Source organism: Cottoperca gobio, chromosome 17, assembly GCF_900634415.1.
Source record: "Cottoperca gobio chromosome 17, fCotGob3.1, whole genome shotgun sequence".
Classification (NCBI taxonomy): Eukaryota; Metazoa; Chordata; class Actinopteri; order Perciformes; family Bovichtidae; genus Cottoperca; species Cottoperca gobio.
In genome coordinates, this window is record NC_041371.1 from 23,679,914 (window position 1) to 23,700,856 (window position 20,943).

General features: G+C 42.7%; 2 protein-coding genes across 5 annotated transcripts in view; one reads left to right on the plus strand and one right to left on the minus strand.

Annotated features, from left to right (window-relative positions):
- agla (amylo-alpha-1, 6-glucosidase, 4-alpha-glucanotransferase a) overlaps positions 1–15,549 on the plus strand; it is a 30,302-nt gene extending 14,753 nt beyond the window's left edge. The window contains exons 13-37 of one of the 4 annotated variants that reach the window (XR_003833891.1): positions 19–142; positions 1,195–1,358; positions 1,660–1,761; positions 3,074–3,229; positions 3,906–4,056; positions 4,693–4,817; positions 4,988–5,100; positions 5,250–5,384; positions 6,048–6,178; positions 6,503–6,639; positions 7,219–7,352; positions 7,432–7,607; positions 7,849–7,951; positions 8,109–8,232; positions 9,056–9,157; positions 9,269–9,380; positions 9,554–9,689; positions 10,108–10,220; positions 10,362–10,573; positions 10,657–10,754; positions 10,915–11,002; positions 11,244–11,377; positions 11,666–11,920; positions 14,775–15,017; positions 15,281–15,549. Coding sequence is in view for 2 of the 4 variants with exons in the window: in XM_029453435.1 (XP_029309295.1) it covers positions 19–142; positions 1,195–1,358; positions 1,660–1,761; positions 3,074–3,229; positions 3,906–4,056; positions 4,693–4,817; positions 4,988–5,100; positions 5,250–5,384; positions 6,048–6,178; positions 6,503–6,639; positions 7,219–7,352; positions 7,432–7,607; positions 7,849–7,951; positions 8,109–8,232; positions 9,056–9,157; positions 9,269–9,380; positions 9,554–9,689; positions 10,108–10,220; positions 10,362–10,573; positions 10,657–10,754; positions 10,915–11,002; positions 11,244–11,377; positions 11,666–11,801 (3,006 nt within the window). In the remaining 2 variants the exon portion in view is untranslated. Of the gene's footprint in view, positions 1–18; positions 143–488; positions 613–1,194; positions 1,359–1,659; positions 1,762–3,073; positions 3,230–3,905; positions 4,057–4,692; positions 4,818–4,987; positions 5,101–5,249; positions 5,385–6,047; positions 6,179–6,502; positions 6,640–7,218; positions 7,353–7,431; positions 7,608–7,848; positions 7,952–8,108; positions 8,233–9,055; positions 9,158–9,268; positions 9,381–9,553; positions 9,690–10,107; positions 10,221–10,361; positions 10,574–10,656; positions 10,755–10,914; positions 11,003–11,243; positions 11,378–11,665; positions 13,384–14,774 lie in introns of those variants that run through there. The other 3 variants (XR_003833890.1, XM_029453435.1, XM_029453436.1) reach the window with 3 other exon arrangements.
- Positions 15,550–18,704: 3,155 nt separating this feature from the next.
- LOC115022095 (ADAMTS-like protein 2) overlaps positions 18,705–20,943 on the minus strand; it is a 28,813-nt gene continuing 26,574 nt past the window's right edge. The window contains exons 18-20 of the mRNA XM_029452953.1: positions 20,698–20,874; positions 20,357–20,510; positions 18,705–20,170 (exon numbers count right to left, since the gene is read on the minus strand). Coding sequence (XP_029308813.1) covers positions 20,022–20,170; positions 20,357–20,510; positions 20,698–20,874 — 480 coding nt within the window. The 3' untranslated portion in view covers positions 18,705–20,021. The remainder of the gene's footprint in view (positions 20,171–20,356; positions 20,511–20,697; positions 20,875–20,943) is intronic.

The window sequence follows — 20,943 nt, forward strand, 5'->3', positions numbered from 1 at the left end:
CTGTATTGTCTTGTCTAGGCCATGTTAGATGCAGCCCGGGCGGTCAGACCCAATCTGTATGTCATAGCTGAACTGTTTACAGGCAGCGAGCTCATTGACAATGTGTTTGTTAACCGGCTGGGAATTAGCAGCCTTATACGAGGTACAACTCTTCTGCATGGACTAACTCTGTGTTTGTGTGTCTTTCTTCTCTTTCACTGCATTCTTCCTCTTCAAACCCAAACATCCCTTCTGTACCTCTTTACTCTAACTCATGGACTGTATGACTGCATGTTGTGGTCACTTGGCCTGTTATCACTAACGGCTGCATTCCCTTCACATAACTCTCCTCCTCATCCTCCTTCTCTCTTCCTCCTCCTCCTCATTCTCTCCTTCTCTCTTCCTCCTCCTTCTCTCCTCATTATCTCCACCTCATCCTCCTCCTCCTCCCTCTCTCCTCTGTCTGCTCTCTTCCCTCTTGCACTGTGTGTTTTGCTGTGTTTGAACAGTTCCTGCTGGACGCGGCCAGAACAATTTGTCCTAACCTGTATGTGGTGGCTGAACTGTTCACCGGCAGTGAGGAGCTGGATAATGTCTTCGTAACCAAGCTAGGGATCACATCGCTCATACGAGGTATACATTCAAAATGCACTCGCACTACATGCACTTACAAATACAGCATATTCATTAACCTTTTATAAAGTAGACGGTTTGGGATACTAAGGCAGGTATTTATGTTGCTTTATGTTACTTGCAGTATATTCACATGGGTGACAAAGTAAATTAAAACACAACACAGTTTCTGTTTTTCCACCACAAGCCTCCAGATCAGCTTCAGTGCTTCTGGGCATAGACTCTGTACTTAAGAGATGAACAGCAGGGGGAAACACTGCCTCTTATTTATGTTACCTGTCATTTTTCACCAATTCCCTAAGGTGCATATACCAATCATAATTCTCTAACATCCCAATATTATGTGTATTGCCAGAAATTAAGGTGAATTTAACATCTAAAAACTGTTCATAGGGAATATTCTGGTTGTGTGTGTGTGTGTGTGTGTGTGTGTGTGTGTGTGAACTCTCAAAGGCAAAACACCTGCGTTGGCAGATTGGAATGTTTCCCAGAATTGTGTGAGCTCACATGTAGTGCTGCAGCATCATGGATTGTGTTGTGAAAACTCTCCACCCATGTCTCATTAACCCCCCCTGTCCACAGAGGCCATGTCAGCTGGTGACAGCCATGAGCAGGGCCGGCTGGTCCATCGTTACGGAGGTGAGCCAGTCGGGGCTTGTGTTCAGCCCAGCCTTCGACCACTGATGCCCTCCATCGCCCATGCCATGTTTCTTGATGTAACCCATGACAACGAGTGTCCCATACAGGTGGGTCTCTGACAGGGTCAGGTCTCAAGATGCTGATAACCATGTGCTTTAGTATGCATTATCTTTTTTATTTGAACATTGAGGGGTTTGTTGTGGCCTTTCCCTGCCTGAGATTAATTTCTCATAATTCCTGCCATGTATGAACTTCAGATTTAATGGTAGTCTTCCTTCTGATGCTGCGTTCTCTTTATTTACCTGCTCAAAGAAATCTAAAGTAAAACATTTCTGCAAAAAGAAGATGTGAGAAGGTCACTGTGTTTACAGGTGTTTACAGGGATGTCTGTGTTTCTGTGTTTCACAGCTGCGTTCAGCACTGGACTCCCTCCCCAGCTCTGCTATGGTCTGCATGGCCTGCTGTGCTACTGGTTCCACCAGAGGATATGATGAATTAATGCCACATCAGGTTAGACACACACACACACACACACACACACACACACACACACACACACACACACACACACCTGAAGTGCAAAATAATATGATGGCTGAGTAACAATTTAATTGAAATGTGTGTGCGTGTGTACATACCACCTCTCCAGGTGTCAAGGGTTCACAGTCATCAGTAGGGTACATGCGTGTGACAGGGCACTGAAGGATGTCATCCCCTTGAGGAACATGGGTAGTGTAGTCCTGAACAAAGGCACATAGGAAGTCAAAGTATATAATGAGTAAAATATTAGATCTTACGTCTATGTAGAAATACATTACTTTTGTGAGCACCTCTGTTCTGGAAACTTATTATAAATATAGCTAGGAAGGTCATACATCCTCTGAAAGCCCTCAGTGTGTAGTGTGTGTAAGTTTCATGAGGCTGGGATTATCCAAGAGTTCACAACAGCTCATTTTATACAGTGGTCAAGTTTCAAAAAATGGTCTCACGACAAGGAAATGGCTACTCTCGGGACCAACATCAACACACCACACACACGACGAATTCCTCAATATCGGCTTATTTCTGCAAATATAAATATGCTAGTTTATTTTCTCTGATGTCATGAGTTCTGTAGTTTGGAAAGCTAGATGCTGAGCTAGAGTGTCACATGTCCATGTTTCAACGATGAGAAAATAATCCACGTGCATAAATCTGTGGACTTGGCTAACTGCAAACACGACACAGGCCATAACCTCCTTCCTACTATTCATTCTTGTTTATGATGGTGTAAAAACACTGGAAGATTTAGCTTTGATAGTACAGGTCAGCACACGGCCGGAGCTGAGACCACTGCAGGATATCAAAAAACTGCTGACAATCACTTCCGCTGCAGCTGTTCCCAGTGACAGACGATTGAAAGCTTTTAAGAAACCGTCTGGTCAATGAAGACATCTGGAGGAAAACTAGCCAGTTGAACATTGCAAATAAACTCTTTACTCCATTTTGCATTTCCTTAAGTGGGCGTTTATTTAGTCATGCAGCTGTTCACGCTTATAAAGTATAAAGCAGCATATTACCCAATGTCGGATAAATAACGTTAGCTAGATTGATTATTGTTTTGTGTACACTACTATCAATCAAGAATTGAAAACAATTAGTTTCTAAAAACTTAAATTAATAAACTTAACTCTGATTCCACCACGCTGACTGTGCAGTATATGCTAGTGACATAATCCATCACTAGCATATACTGGATATAACACACATTTACTTGCTACAACGGAACAGATCATTTAGCATTAGTAGTTTAACATTGGTGTGTGTGTGTTTGTATGTGTAGATCTCTGTGGTGAAGGAGGAGCGTTTTTACCCCAAGTGGAACCCCTCTGCACCCCCCACCTCCACTGGTGAGGTTGGATTCCAGACTGGCATCATAGCTGGGAAACTGGCTCTCAACAAGCTGCACCAGGAACTGGCTTCCCATGGCTTCACACAGGTAGGTCCCTTTGTTATGATAGATCTGTATTGCTTTGTTTTGATAAATGTCTCTCAGACATACAGTAGGTGTGGTTTAGGCAGGCGGTAGGAGGCAGGGTCTGAACTGACAGTCACACTTGGGGGGTGGGTGTTGGCTTTGACTCATTAGCGGTTATGAGTGGCACCTGTGGGGCGGGTAGTGGGGGCATTCGAGACGCTGGAGGCAAGACATTTTTGAAGACAAAGGGCGTTTCTCACCACAAACTGTATACGCCTCTCTCACTCTGAACATCTGCATCGGGCTGGCCGACTGGACCGATAGAACTTCACCTGAGTGCTGTCTACTGGAGTTGTTCGATCCCAGTAAGCTGGTCACAAGAGGTACTGGTGGCCTGCCACATTTCCCCTGATAGGACAGATTGCATTCAACCACAGCGTCTAAGTGACATCGTTCACGTCTATTGCAACACGTAAGGAGAGGCGCTAGGTTACAGGCTTGCTAGCCATTAGCGATTTAGGATTTACTATGAGCCTGGTTTGGCATAGCAGCGTAACAACCCTTATGTACTTTGTATGCGTGTTGATATAATGCAACAGCGTTTTTATATCTCCATCTTTCTCTCCGACTGTTTTTCTGCCCTACTTTTCTTAGAGATCACTTGTCAGTGAACAGTTTGTCCCATTTTATTCTGCAGGTGTTTGTAGACCAGGTGGATGCAGATATTGTTGCAGTGACTCGACACTGTCCCAGCACACATCAGTCTGTGGTGGCAGTGTGCAGGACAGCCTTCTTGAACCCCAAAACCCACCAGTACGACACCAACGTCCCACCCATGTTCATACCTGGTACGACCATAACATTATTACCACTTACTAGAGGCGGGCCATATTGCCAACAATCTTCCATCACGGTACATGTTATTTTATATCACGGTTACGGTATGTATCATCATACAGTAATTGCTCTGTGAATTTAATTAAGAAATGGTTTAAATAACCTTACTTCATTACATTTAAATATTTTCTTCTCACATGAGACAACACTTGAGTTAAAAACAAAAGACTCAAAACAGTAAAACTGTAAGCTTTGAAGTTCTTGAGAACAATAATTTCAAGGTTTAGGGTTAATAGGTGCAAATACATACCAGCCTGACTTCAATCAGCGCAATATAAAGCAATATAAAAATCTCACATATTGGTATTTTAGGGTGTACCAAAAGAAAGATTCCTGCAGGATCTGCTCACTCTCATTTCAAAAAGCTGACAAAACACTTTCAAATGAAACTACAGTGCAAATGTCTGGTAATCATGTAACCAGAGTTCACTTCACTCTCCCCCTTGTTTTTGAAAGCCCAGGTGTAATAACTGGAATAAGTTACCTGTTAATATATGTTCTTTGTCATAAAACAAAACGTTTGTTAAGCAGGTTTTCAACAAATCTTATGAATGCTGAGAATATCTGTCTCCCTCTGTTCTCTCAAGGGAAGATAGAGGAAGTGGTGCTGGAGGCAAGGACAGTGGAAAGGCATGCTGGGAGTTATAAGAAGGATGACAACTACATTAACGGCATGCCAGAATACACTGTGGAAATAAAGGAGCATATATCGGTAAATATTGCTCTGATCATTTTTGGGATCATGATAATTCTGTGTATTATTGAAATAAAGGAGAAAATGATTATCATATACAATATATATGTGTGTGTGTGTGTGTGTGTGTGTGTGTGTGTGTGTGTGTGTGTGTGTGTGTGTGTGTGTGTGTGTGTGTATACATGTAGTTACAGGAGAGTACAATGGTGAAGCAAGCTGGAGTGATATCTAAAGGTCCATCAGAGTTTGTGCAGGAAATCACTTTTCAGAATTTGACACCTGGCAGCGTCATCGCCTTCAGGTAAACCTCAGCACTGAAGTGAAATCAGTATTTGCAACGTCATTGAAGAAGCATTGCAAAGCACATTTATCATTCTTTCTATGGTTTATCAAAGTCTCGTTTATTAGCATTGCACATGTTGATCAGTTGTGTGACTCTCTTCCTCACAGGGTTAGTTTAGACCCCAAGGCCCAGAAGTTTGCGGCGGTGCTGAGATATTATCTGTCGCAGTTCAGCCCAAAATACAGGAGAGGCAGTGTAGCAGATGAAAACCCACCAGAAGCACTGCAGAAGCCGCTGGCACAGTGAGTTAAATGTCCACACATCACTCTTAGTAACTCTTTTCTATTTTTCGTATGGATATAGTAAAGGTTAAAGGTTTATCTTTCATTTAAAGAATAGACTTTCTATCATGATAGATGAGAGTCCATGCACATGTGAAAAAAGTGTCTCGAGAAAGAGCTGCGCAAAATCTGATGAACGTCATCAAGTGAGTCGGCGTCAGTTGTAAAAGTAAAAAACTCTGGAGGTGTGGAGTTCCGTGAGGTTATCAGCCCGCTGCTCATCTCTGCTGCAGGCTACTTGCTACATTAGCTGCTACTAGCAAAACACACCAAAATCTCTGATTGAATTGTCTGCCATTGAGCTGCATTATGGGTAATGTAGTCGCCAGGTTTTGAAAAGGAAGAAGGGCACATGGAATTTTAAAAAACGATGTCTGGTTGCTGCATCAATTTTGATCCTTTTTTTATTACACTGAATGCAATGCTAAATATATAAATGTGTATTTAACAAGACAGTTAGTACATTTCATTTGATGGAATGGTGCAGCTATTACAAATCAGGAGTCTTGTGTGTACATACAGGAAATGATATATAAATATACACGCACAGAGTATTTATGATACTGTAATGTGTCTCTCCTTTGGTAAAGAAGTGTTTATGTTAAAGCTGTGTGTGTTTCATAGGCTGATGTCTAAGTTGACGTTAGCAGACCTGAATGTCCTGCTGTTTCGCTGCGACTCAGAAGAACAAGAAGATGGTGGAGGATGTTACAGTGTCCCAGGCTGGGAGACCCTCAAATACGCTGGACTACAAGGTAGTTACATAGTTTTGTAGTTCTGAAAATGACAACATTTGTAGCTATTTAGTGGCATTACAATGAGTTGGCTGACTTAAACATAACTGCAGTGGTTTTACCCTTCTTCAGACTCTGGAAGTACACACACGCACACGCGCACACACACACACATTGGTAAACAGACATTGTGATTATTCTGAACATGCAGCAAAGGAAAAAAGGAAGATAATTTGCAACGATCACTCGCTAAGTTTGTTTACACATTCAACAACAAAAGAATGGTGTTTTTAGTTTGTATGTTACCAGGACAGGTGTGTAACTGTAGTTGTTGTGTCCCTGCAGGGCTGATGTCAGTGCTGGCTGATATCCGTCCCAACAATGACCTGGGCCATCCCGTGTGTGCTAACCTCAGACAAGGGGACTGGCTCATAGACTTTGTATCTAACAGACTGATACGCAGAGAGGGACCACTGGAACAGGTGAGGCTTCTAGAGCCTTAAAGGGCCTTAAAGGGCCACTTCACCCAAATTACAAAAAGACACATTTTATTTCTCTCTTCTGGTATCGAGCCATTCAGATAGATTTGGTTTGATCTGTCTCTAATGTTTCTGCTGAGACTTCAGCCACTTTACATACCAACCAGCCAATTCCATTCCTTCAAGTTCAAATACAATGTTTCATTAAAACGTGTGTGTATAGTGTATAATACATTATGTTCTAGTTGTAAAAGCTACTCATCTATACATCTGTTCTTATACTTCTGCTGCTACAGTATCTCATCTTAGCCAGAACATTGATTCTGCTGTCGATTTTGATTTTAATTGTCAATGCTTTGAACTTTTTGCATAGCCAGACACCACGAGATGAAAGTGAGAAAGTATGTATTTAGTCATTCGGAGGAGCCTTTAAAACTACAGGCCCACCTCCCTATAAAATAAAATAAAGATTTGTACTTAATTACATTTCCCTAGTATTAGTTCCAACCTAAGATGGGTGAAGTGATGACCAGCACTGAATTAGTTAACTTGTTCTGATCCATTGTAACATTGTGTGTGTAGGTGGGTCAGTGGTTGGAAGCTATGTTTACCTATTTGAAACACATCCCACGGTACCTCATCCCCTGTTACTTTGATGCCATCCTGGTGTCAACCTACACTACAGCCCTGGACGCATCTCACAAACTCATGTCCAGGTAGGAGACATGCATTGTAAAGATCTGAAAAACTATGAATTTTACTGTTTTCTGACTTTTTATCTCCTTGTCCAAACAGTTTCATCCAGAACGGCTCCAGCTTTGTCCGTTTCCTGGCGCTGGGTTCAGTTCAAATGTGTGGGGTCGGACACTTGCCTGCCCTCCCTCCCCTTTCTACGAAAATCAAGGACGTTCCCTACCGCATCAGTCCAATCACAGGCCAGAAGGAGCAGTGCTGTGTCTCATTGGCTGCAGGTAGCCTAGCAACAGACGCTTACTCGTGTCCCTGTGGATACAATTTCAATTAAAACTTAAAGAAGTTAAGACTGAAACTGAAAAAATCTTTTAAATGAGTGAATTAGAACTGAAAATGAAAAGTGTTGTATTGACTTAAAGAATGAATTGATTATTTAATGGAGCTGAAGATGAAATGAAATCTTTATAATATGATACATACAGTAGGTGGACGCTCATTGTACTAATGGACATTCTTTAGGTCTTCCTCATTTCTCCTCTGGGATTTTCCGCTGCTGGGGCAGAGACACTTTCATCGCTCTCAGAGGACTGATGCTGCTCACTGGGAGACACACGGAGGCTCGGTACGTACAGCTGCTTGTCTATCAACTCACGTGAGTTAGTGGCTGTGGTATTCTGAGTAACATTACTACAGGTTTGTGTCTTTAAAGGCTGCTTCTTTGTTCTCCCCGTCAGTAACTAAACTCTAAAGTGAACCATTCTGTCTCATGGTCTCCATAGTAACATCATCCTGGCCTTCGCGGGAACGTTGCGTCACGGTTTGATCCCCAACCTGCTGGGTGAGGGTCGCTGTGCTCGGTACAACTGTCGTGATGCTGTGTGGTGGTGGCTGCAGTGCATTCAGGTAGGAGGACATTGTTATATAGAAAGTGATGAGCAGATAAATGTAAAGAGGGAGCTAAATACAGTTCACCTTAGAGCTGCAGGGGGCTGTAAACACAGCATATTATTGACCTCTGAGACCAGTGGGATGACTTAACTGTCTTTACCAAGTATTAGCAGGCTCACTGAATATTTTATATGAAACCTAAGGAATCAATTGGCACCAAGCTTGTCAGGCAGGAGGCTAAATAACGCTCCAACATAAGGCTACATTTTGGCAAGGAAAAAATGTCATGGTCATATTCACATGGGTCCTTTGTCCTCTCACCTCACAATATCTGAATGGGTTGTATGGACACCCACAAGTCTCCTCTGCTGACATGCCCACTTTATGCTAATCCCATGCAGGCAAATGTGTTATTTCTGGTGTATTTGATTAATTCTGCATACTAGGTCCCTAAACAGTCTTGGAATTGCATACATTGGGTGTGACTGGAAAGCTGAGACTCTTGTGGATCCAATGAACAGACAGAACTGACAATCCAATTGTATTCATGTGTGTTGATGTTGGTCCCGAGAGTAGCCATTTCCTTGTCGTGAGACCATTTTTTGAAACTTGACCACTGTATAAAATGAGCTGTTGTGAACTCTTGGATAATCCCAGCCTCATGAAACTTACACACACTACACACTGAGGGCTTTCAGAGGATGTATGACCTTCCTAGCTATATTTATAATAAGTTTCCAGAACAGAGGTGCTCACAAAAGTAATGTATTTCTACATAGACGTAAGATCTAATATTTTACTCATTATATACTTTGACTTCCTATGTGCCTTTGTTCAGGACTACACTACCCATGTTCCTCAAGGGGATGACATCCTTCAGTGCCCTGTCACACGCATGTACCCTACTGATGACTGTGAACCCTTGACACCTGGAGAGGTGGTATGTACACACGCACACACATTTCAATTAAATTGTTACTCAGCCATCATATTATTTTGCACTTCAGGTGTGTGCGTGTGCATGTGCGTGTGCATGTGTGTGTGTGTGTAGGAGCAACCTCTCTATGATGTGATCCAGGAGGCTCTGCAGCGCCACCTACAGGGAATTTCTTTCAGAGAGAGAAACGCTGGATCCAAGATAGACATGCACATGAAAGATGAAGGTAAGACAGACAGTGTGTTTGTTAAACTATACTATGTACAAATAATAGTAAGAAAATGATCATGTACATGGAGGTGTCCCATATCTAAGAACATAATGAACACAGGGAAACTTTAGCTCTATTTACACCAGCAGTTTTATCCTTCAATACCAGCAATAATATTTCCTTCCCAGGGTTCAACGTGGATGTTAAGGTGGACCCAGCCACAGGCTTTGTGACGGGAGGAAACCGCTCTAACTGTGGCACATGGATGGATAAAATGGGAGAGAGTGAGAGAGCCAGGAACAAAGGCATGCCTGCTACTCCCAGGTGACACACACACACACACACACACACACACACATACACACACACATACACACACACACACACACACACACACACACACACACACACACACACACACTCACTCCATGGATACACACAAACACTCCAATGTGACACAAACACACACACTCCAAGGTGAGACATACACATGCACGCACACACCCAAGTGACACACACACACACACACACACACATTCCTTCACATAACAGCAGAAAGTCATCACAAAACAAATCCCAGTGTTTTAATAAAGACATTTGTATCCTTTATTGGATTTAATAATTTAATAATAGGATTAGTTTTATATCATTGTAAGTGTCTTTGTTAGTTTTTCACTATTTTCTGATGTTTTACAGACTAAATAATCAATCAGATGATACGAGTGATTATGTTTCTGTGCAGGGATGGAGCAGCAGTGGAGATCGTTGGTCTCAGTAAGTCAGCTGTTCGCTGGGTTGTGGAACTCCATGCCAAAGGACTGTTCCCTTATGATGGCGCTAAAGTACACAGAGATGGTATTATACTCTCTCACACACACACACACACACACACACACACACACACACACACACATTATTCTCAGATAAAGAAATGTCACCTGCACTCATACTGAATGACAGCAGCCATCTGTATAAACACTGTCCATTGTGTTCCAGGTAAAGAGGTGTTCATCTCATACTCCCAGTGGAACCAGCAGCTCCAGCAGGCCTTTGAAGCAGGTTACTGGGTATCTGGCGACCTAAAGGACCCCAATGAGAAGCACCCTGACCTGGTGCACAAGAAAGGCATCTATAAAGACAGCTATGGGGCCTCCAGCACCTGGTGTGACTACCAGCTGAGACCCAACTTCACCATTGCCATGGTGGTGGTAAGTAAATGAATCTTAACTCTTATTGGCTGTAGGTGTGTTGAGTTGTGATTGGCTGATTGAAAAACTCTCTGTGTTTAAAGTCTCCAGAGCTGTTTACAGTGGAGAAAGCCTGGAGGGCTCTTGAGGTGGCTGAGAAGACACTACTGGGCCCGCTGGGAATGAAGACACTTGACCCGGAGTAATATATATCTTCATAAGATAAAAACACATGTGTCATCCTCACTGCTTGTTAATGTAATCATGTCTTACTGCTTAAAGAAAGGTTTATGATGGCAGCAGTGGGAGAGCTGCATATAAATATTCAGTCTCATACTGACGTTGTATTTGTGTTGCTATAGTGACATGGTGTACTGCGGTGTCTATGACAACGCTCTGGACAACGACAACTACAACCTGGCCAAAGGCTTCAACTATCACCAAGGCCCAGTGAGTGTGACGCACCCTGCACTGGAGTTGAATAAGACCAAGTCCAATCATAAGACAGAAGGGAGATATGTGAAACAGGGACTCTAACACTAAGCAGATAGTATTTAAAATATATCATTACTAACACGTCTACAATCGGAAAGAGTTCCTGTATTATGCAGTAACATTCACAACCTACAAAACACCAAAGACCCTAAAAACTAACCTAACACTAACTCTACAATAATGTGTGTGTGTGTAGGAGTGGCTGTGGCCTGTAGGCTACTTCCTGCGTGCTAAACTCTACTTTGCCAAGAAGCTGGGAGAGGAAAGCTACGCTAAAACGGTCACCATGGTGAAGAATGTTCTGTCACGACATTACACCCACCTGGAGAGGTAGGACTGCTTTGCTTTGTTTCACATGATGAAATTATGGCAAATGAAATGTCAGTATCCAACAGTGCTGTTATTTCTCACATTCTCTGTACCGTCTTTTTAAACGCTGACATTCCATTTGGAATATTGTGAATCAGTTCACATGAATGTGTTGGTGTGTTACATGCTGCACCATATAGAGATTTGTATATAGAATTGTGACTGGAAGGTGCACTAACAGATCTGTAATGTTAAATGAATGGTTGTATTGCTTCCTTATTGTCGTGTACCGTCTCTGTGCCTCCTCAGGTCTCCATGGAAGGGTCTGCCCGAGCTGACCAATGAGAATGGTCAGTTCTGTTCATTCAGCTGTGAGAGCCAGGCCTGGTCTCTGGCCACGGTGCTGGAGATCCTCTACGACATGCAGCAGTTCTACTTCCTCTAGCAGAATTGTTGGGCTGAAGTTTGACTGAAGAAGAAAATCACCTTCTAACACAAAGCTTGCTTTTGAATAGAAACACACAGAAGCAGCAACACTGCCTTCAGGGGCAGATCCACTGAGCTGTGAGTCTACTGTTGTTTGGGTTAACGGTGATACAGACCGTGTGGGATGTGTCTGATCGGCTGGTGAAAAATAATACGCTTCAAATGAACTGTATTCACAATAACTATATGTGAGAATGTCAGGTGTAAACTCTGCCCTGTGCCCTTCCTGCTTCTAATTCTTTTGATGCTCCTCCTGAAAGATGACAGGAGCTCACCCCTCCCTGTGTGTGTGTACCCTCATTGTGTAACGTTCCTCTGACATCAGTTGCTGCAGTCATGTCCTTTGAGAGAGACTGGATAACGTTACACAGACTGCACATTCCATCGAGGGCAATTTGCTATTGGATTGTTATAAATAACTAAATATTCTCTAATATTTTGACTGAATGAAATTAAACTGAGCTCAGCCCGTTGATATGAACTTAATATCATATCACTCATTATACACTGAAGCACTTTGACCTCCAGCCAGTAGCCTAGCAACACAGGGCAGAGCTCACACAGCTGTAATAACCTGAGTCCTCCTGTCACAGCCGACCCGTGTACACCAAGGAGCTAAAGCCCCAAGGTCAGCAGCTCTCTATAGTACTAACCCTCCACCTGATGCCTTTAGAACATAGAACAATACATATCCTTATGTAAAGCTGATGGTCTTCCAGCTGTTCCTCATTTCACCACATTTTCCCTACAAGCCTTATGATGTAGTTAAACATTATATTTAACTGTGTATTAATGTTGAAACAGCAGTTCTGTGCATGAGCATTGTTGTAGTGTTTCCTCTGTGTGTAACATGCTGTAGCTCTGCTGGGGGCCTTCCACTTTCTTCTAGCTGTAGGTGTCACATGACACATCAGCACTCCTCTCAAAAAGAGCAGAAACAAAAAACTAACTCTTTCTCTGTACGACGTTCAAAGAAAGTTCACTGTGTGCATCTTAACACTTGGATATATTTGTTAATGTGTTTTAAAATCACAACATATCTAGTGTCTAGCCTCAATGGACTTCCAACATGTGACTTCCTCACTGGTGTAGAGAACATCATTCTGTTACAGTGTACGCTGCAGCTCAGACACTCGTCTTTGTTCAAACGTTAAATGACAATGAAATGAAAGTAATAGAACTAATCACATTGAAGAGATGTTATTTAATCCATTACCTTTGTCCTTCTACGTTTACAATGTAATTTACAGTGCCAATGAGAACCAACATTCACCTGTGCAATGGCTGATTTAATACAAGTAATAATAATCCAGTTATAGAACTATCTAAACAAAGTGACATCATGTCTCTACAATCATGTACAGACTGTACTGTTAGTTCTACTAAACTATTGAATCAATAATCCCCCCCCCCCCCCCCCACACACACACACACACACACTGTATCTGCCATGTCATCAGTGTGTCTGCTGTGTAATGTTTACTGTTTGTGTAGTGTTACCGTTGCTATAGACAGCAATGCTGAATAAACTGTTACAGGACTTGGCTGTTAGCTCTGTGTGTGTGTGTGTGTGCGTGTGCGTGTGCGTGTGCGCGTGCGTGCGTGCGTCAGCAGTAAGCAGACAGACTCAGCAGATTGATGAAGAGCAGAGCTGATGAGGAAAAGACCTGGAGAGAGAGAGAGAGGTGTCAGCAGAGCTTTGATGTGAAGCACAGACAGACAGACAGCTGCTCCTGCTCACAGCCAGTTAACAGCACACATGTAGCTCATACAGTCAGACTCACTGCAGCTGCAGAGCTCCCGCTGCTGTCCCGTCTCACTGTGCTGCTGTTCAGCTGGACCCAGAATGTTGTGTAGTCCTGGACCAGAGTGGCACTGCCATGGCAACAACAAGGACCGAGGGCAACAAGTATTATAAAGTTATTTGGATTAATTTGTGCTGTGACAGATGTGATGCTGTTTGAATGGAGCTGCAGTACCACTAATTACCACTAGGGAGTTGTGTGTGTGTGTGTGCGACTTTGTCTACCTGAAGTAGATATCTCCGTAGTTACTGTTGCTAGGAGCCTCCCAGGTCAGCTGTACTTTCTTCTTCTTGACTCTTGAGGCCTGACTGACCGTCGAATTCTACACACACACACACACACACACACACACAGAAATACAATTCTGCTCTTTCAAGTTTATATTTGTTCTCCTTTGATACCAAACACTTCAGTTAGGTACTCAGTAAAAAAAAAGAGATACCAGCAGTGAAGAAATATTTTTAGTAGATAATAATAAATGATATTATATGACAGTGAGAGCTCTGCCATGATGACACATTGTTTACACATGAGCCAATGACACACACACTGTTTTATTTCTAATGTCTTATTATTAGTTCCCCACCTGTCCAATGTTCCATATTTTATTCTTCAAAAGTAAATACTGCTGTGACACATTTTGAAATATCCATTTCAAGTTCCAGTGTTAGGGACCTCGTCCTCACACACGCATACACACACTCCCATACCTCCAGGTTTTTACAGTGCAGTGCAGTAAACAGGGTGGTGTTGATGTTGGTGAACTTCCCCACAGGCCAGATCAGAGCTGGAAGCAGAAACACAAAGTCTTAAAGTCCTAAAAACTAAAGTTTCTCATGATGTGTCTTTGCTTTTATTTCATGGTGAAGAAAGTGCAATAGTGCAAGCTATTTTTGGTTGTAGTAAAAAAAGAGAACCTATATGTTGCATCAAAGAAGAATTCTTGAATAATTAACATTCAAGAACAATGTGGTGATCTTACAGTCCCAACCACATGTGCAGTGTCTACTCGAGGCTACATACCAACATCTCAGTACACTACTATTTAGTCATTTTAGTGCTCTATTTATTTACAGTGCATATGTTCTTCTAAATGACAAAGTAACCTTTAAATGTTACTTCTTAAGGTGCTGTGTTCCACTACTATGGTTTTACCTTGTCCCTCCCTGCTCCGGGCCTGGAGCAGGAACCCCTGGAACTCTGTGGTGCTGTTCTTCACCACCTCCACCGTCACTGCAGGGGGGTGGGGGGGACATGTTAACATGAGTCAGATGGACTGCAGAGAGGGCAACATGGGTAAAGGAGAGAAGGGTGTGTTTTTGGAAGACAAGAAGAGGAGAGACGAGGAAAAATACATTTTGAAAAAAAAAGTATGTGCAACAAGTCCAAAAACCTTCTTGGTTACAGAAATGTGTTCACTGACATGTGATGGTGGAGGAGAGGAGAGTCTGAGCGGGAGACTGAGGTCAAAGGAAGTTCCTCTAAACATGACCTTTGACCTCTGAACTGTTATACAATACCACCCCCAGGCTGGAAGCCGGGGTCAGGGAGAATTAGAGGGGGGTACATAAATCAAAAATATAGTTAGTTATTGTTCCACGTTGATGATCCTAACAACATGTTCTCTTCACAGCCTCGGTGACCTGCCAAACCTCAATCACACTGGGACGCTTCTGTAGTCTTTCTTTTATCTGACGGTGTAGAGAGAAGAGGGGGGGGGGTGTACCTGAACCATCAAAGGGGACACGTCATGCTCATGTTCTGGTTAATAGTTGTATTTTGAGATTCTACTAGAACATTTTTAAATGCTTTAATGTTGAAAACAGAAGCACGAAGCTACTTTAAGTTCTGAACTGACTTTTCTTTTTCGTTGGACTCACCTGAATAAACGGATTCATTTCGTTTGACTTCGATTATTTAAATATGTAAAACTTTGTATGTTAAATTGTTTTTTAATTAAAGATTAAAGATTTGTAAAACATCTATAAACATTACAGAAACCAGTTATTAACCGCTCACCAGTTTTAAATGTCCGTCTAAATAAAGTTTATAGATGCCTTGCAAAGTATCTTTTAAAGGGTTACAATTAATCATTAGCAACTACTCAATATATTTATAAAATATGATGTGTGAAATTAAAAACTAATAAATAGTAAAGATTGTTAATTATCATTGTTAACAGTAAAATAACTTTTAACTTAAGCTTAATTAATTATCAATTTACTATTTCTTAATGATGGTTATTTTAAAGTGATTTGAATTGCAGGTAAAATGAGCTTATTGATAAACACACACTGTCAGTGGCTGTGCAACTTTTATAAAGAAAACATAGTGTAGCATAAGTAAAATTCTAAATTAAATATGTATTAAAGCGGCCACTATCATACAATGCAAAATACATAAACGTGGTACTTTCATATACAATGTGTAATAATATATTGGTTGTTTATGCATATGGAACTCAGATATGAGTGTAGGAGAGGCAGAGAGAACGTGCAGAACATTCATACACAGTAAATATAATATAGATCGTATTCCCTGCATGCAGCACTCAGAATGTTGTACCTGTGATGACGCCTCCCGGCCTGTAGGCGGCGCTAGATGTGGACAGTGTGAATGGCGGGCTGCTGGTGGCGGGAGTGAAGGGGGCGTGAACAGGCGTCATGTTGGCACAGGAGGGTAACACTAAGCCGTTAGGGAAACACACACACTCCTGCACACAACACACACACACCGCTGCCGCAAGCAACAGCACGGCTGTCAGAGGCATCTGCAACACAGGAGACAGCATCCAACACATCATAGACAAACTCCAGAAGCTCCTTCACACATGCGTGTTGCTGCTCCTCCTGAATGTAGAGGAACAACAAGTTGTCGCCGTGACAACAGTACCACAACGGGAGGAAACAAGTGGAACCAGACTTTCGGAGAACCATCTATGAAAGGCTTTATAGAAAACTCAAATTCAAAAAATTCTCAAGAATGTGAAAATTCCAAGAAATGCACATCCAGAGGCTCAGGGACATCAACACATGTGGCTTTTATTGAGAGCGGATGCTCCATTCAGAGAGACAATAATATGATGTGGTTGTGAGGCTGCTTCTGAATGTGCAGGAAACTTTCATCTGCGCTGGAAACAGTATATATACAACACATTGTTAAAGAGTAAACCGGTGGTGAAAGTTTCATTGAAATAACTGTTTGAGGCCCAAAGAGGATAAAATTATCAATTATTTTACAAAATAGCAATTACTGTAAATAGATCCAAAAATGAAAAGCATGTGTTTCTTCTTCTCTCCCATGAACCCCCTCCCCAGTCCTCAGGTGCAGCTGGTAGTTAGCTGTACTAATTAAGAAGTTCAAACTCGGCCCAGCTCACCCGACTACAGCATCACAGCTAATCTGATGCAGCAGTGCCCGTCGACTGATAGAATGAAATAAGACACCCAGCTTTTACATAATATAATATGAAAATATAAAGAACATTCTCTGGCAATACGTCTGTACTGCTACCTAAGTAGGATTGTGACTGCAGGGCTCTTATGTTACTCTGTGCTGGCTGTAGGTCGAGCAGGTCCACTAATCAGAAGATCCTCTGGTCCACATGTCAGCAAGACACTGAACCCCAAAGTGCTCCCGAAGGCACAGCCATCGTGTGTGAGTGTGTGTGTGTGTGAATGAGCATCAGATTATTAGTGCTTTGGGAGGTTGGAAGACTAGACAGGCACAATATAAATGCAGGTCTATTTATTGAAACATTGTTGTGCTGGTACCTTTACTTGGAAAAGAAGAACAATACAGAATATTGCCATCATTGTCCTTCATGAAACAGCAAAGCTACCACAGTTCAAGTTCCAACTACATTACAGTACTACATTATAGCTACTGCAGTGAACATATTTGATCTCTATGGGTCAGAAGCTATGATTATGTTTTAACCCTTTATTACTAACACACATACTACTAATTAAATGTTTAAGTTTTTTACATTTCTGATTGCAAAGTTTCATTCAGGGGCAGGAAATCAGAACGTCCTGCTTGGAAAATGAAGGATAATATGAATTAGGTAGCTTCTTCTAACAACACATTGTGTTGTAGAAGAGATTCTCCTCTAAACTTCATCTGAACCTGAGAACCTTCTGTATGCAGATCATCATTCATAACCTGCTTTTATTCCTCTGGAATATGTAAACGTTAGCAAAAGACAACTTCACTGGGTTCACTTCACAAGAACTTCAATTGCTCATTTTCATCATCAGCAAAATGTTGACACATGGTTCAAACACACACGCTGAATCATATGTGGAAACAGCACTCTGATTTATATTTCATATATTATCTCATAACGTGTTACGATTCATCCCGTCTCTTAGAGACTCTGCAAACGTTTGAACATCAGGTGATGGAAGAACTCACCTGGTCTCTGGAGCGGTCAGTCTTTCCCTGCAGGCACACACACACACACACACACACACACACACACACACACACACACACACACACACACACAATAAAGAGACAGCTTAAAGGATCCTGCAGCTTCTCTTCCTGGCTGAGTGACACCCACAGATCCAAAGAGCTTGTGGAGAGCACTTCAGAGGAGCAACTGTTGAGTGTTCAGGTGAGTAATCTGCTTTCACTAAGGAGACTTCCATTGGGACGCCATCCCTTGTAACCATGACAACGTTCACTGTGCATGGTAAACAACGCAGGCGTCAATTATGACGCTCTCAAATATACACCAGAGAAAACAAGTCATGTTTCAGATGAAAGCTTAATTAGTACCCACAGTGCCTGTAACATGCTCCTCTATTCATACAATAACCAACCTCACATCTCCTGCTGACTCAGCACGGTTACAATGTAAGCTTTCACTCAGACTTTAACCAGCTGCTTAGTTTTCAGGTCTTTACCTTGTAACCCTCCGTATTCTATGGATGACCTCCTGAAGCTCTCCCCAGTAGAGTTTTGTGTTGTGCACTACATGCAAGGGTCAGTCCATGTTTGTCACCAAAAGCAGCAGCAAGCAGAAGTCTCACACAGAGAAACAGCTCATCTTTTATTCTTTATGTGTGATACAGTAAGCAGCAGCAGCTCTGTGACAACAACACAGTGTATCAGATCCCTGGCAGCCTCACAACGCTCCTCAGCTCTTTGTACTCTTCTTCTATTCTCAGGCTTCTCCAGTGATGGACTTTCATTTCATTGGAACGGTCACATCTGAGCTGTCTACAGGAGTACAGAAACTTTCTTTTGCATTGAACATTGTAGGTTTTTGTTGACATCGAAGTGTGTTTTCAGGTGTTGGGGAGTACTACTGCGAAAACAAGTTGTATAGAGAATTTTGTGGCTCCAAGAGGAAGCTGTGTGAGGAGGTGCTGCAGTTTGCCAATTTTGGAGCTGTGACATGCATCAGCTGGTACAAAGAAGAATCTTTATTAAAAAGGGAGCTACAGTACTTCTGTTACATTAGTGAGTCCAGGGTGTCGGGCTGTGTTGGGTCTGTTGTATATTGTGTAAATAAAAGTTTTGAAGTGGCAGAAAAAAGAGCAGAGTTACACAGCCGCACGGCACCAGCAGTACAGCCTGAACAACGTGTACAGGGCTGTGTGTGGACAGCAGCACCCTGACCCGGGTCCAGTCTGTCCTTGTCTGTTGCCACAGTTACAACAAAGCTGCCTCAGGGCTTTCATGTGCTTTGGGTGTGGAACAGAGCACATGAAGAAGTGATTTATTATGTAGCATCATGTTTAAAATGTGATGGGAGGTACAAAGGGAGGGATAGATGAAGAGGAGGCTTTTTAGTCCTTAAGATGGTGAGTGTGACGGTGAGAAGGACGAGGATGAAGCAGTAAAGGAAGTTGATGGACAGAGCCCAGTGTGTCCTAAAGCCAGTCTTCACATTGTCCGTGCAGGAGGAGGTGAGTGAATAGATGAAGAAGAACGCTGCCTCCATCAGGTGGAGCCAGCTGAAGCCTTGGAGCTGTTTTATGCTTTCAGTACTTGAGATTAACTTCCAGTTACAGAGCAGGAACTGTTCTTTAGCTGCACAGCCATTTTACTGATGACTCTGAGGAAGCACTTGGAGTCATTTTGATTGGTAATCTTTAGTAGCGATGATATTACTACGTACAAAAACAGACTGAATTTAGAAGCAAGGAAACAAGAGTACAGATTAAGACATTGACAGGGTGGAGGTATAGCCAGTGACCACAGGTTGACCTTTGACATCAGTGATAGGAGGAAGAGTTACAAGGTTACAATGAACGTCATAAGGCCTTACATTGCTAGCAGCAGGCTTTTGTGTAGCACCAATATGAATGTAATGTGACCTTTGGTACCAGTGGTTTGAGGTGAGAGGTTACAGTTAGACTTCAGGGTCTCGGTGCCTTGCAGGACTGGCAGCAGGCCTTTCTGTAGTACCAATGGGAACACAGTTTCACCTTCAGGACCAGGGCACAGTTGGCTGTTGGTTTGTCTTGGCAGGAGTCTTCTACTACTACTGAGGCTGCTGGGGCTGCCGCTGCATAAACACACACAAGACACAAAAGGTCTGGTTAATGTCGAAATGCTCCAATTAATTCATTAGCGCACAGCAGAAAAACACTTTCTAACAGGGATGCATCTGGGAGTTCATTTGTCCTCCGCTGATGTAGCGGAAAGCTTGCTGACATGTTGCGTCACCTACGATAAATCTTTTTTTTTGTACCTGGTGCTTCCGTCGGGCAGCTCTGGATTTCACAGCTCTGTCTGGCTTCTGGCCTGAGGGCAGAGTCGCAGCTGTGGCCCCTGGTTACAAGCTCCTCCCCCTGGTAACACTTCACTTCACGAACCTGGACGCCACTCCCACAGGTCTTACTGCACTGAAGGGCATGAGGGCACGGGACTTTTCATTTATCTCCACATACTATTGATAAACAGACCTACAGCTCAACCTACTTTAATACATCACAGAGACACTTTGAGAATAAGTATGAAGGTGCAGGAATCTGAGATCTGTGGCTGTGTACTGGCTGGTTGATGCATGCTGACACACAGTCAGACAGGTACCTGAGACCAGGATGTGGTGAACCATTTGGAGCAGGGTCTCTGGAAGCAGGAGGAGCTGCTCTCTGGTCTGATGCTGCGCTCACAGCTGCTGTCTGGAAACTCTTTGAAGACACCAGCTTCCAGCCCAGCACACACCACCTGACGCTGCCGCTCCCCACGCCCACATGTAGCATTACACTGGCACACACACACACACACACACACACACACACACACACACACACACACAGAAAACCTTTTGCTGAT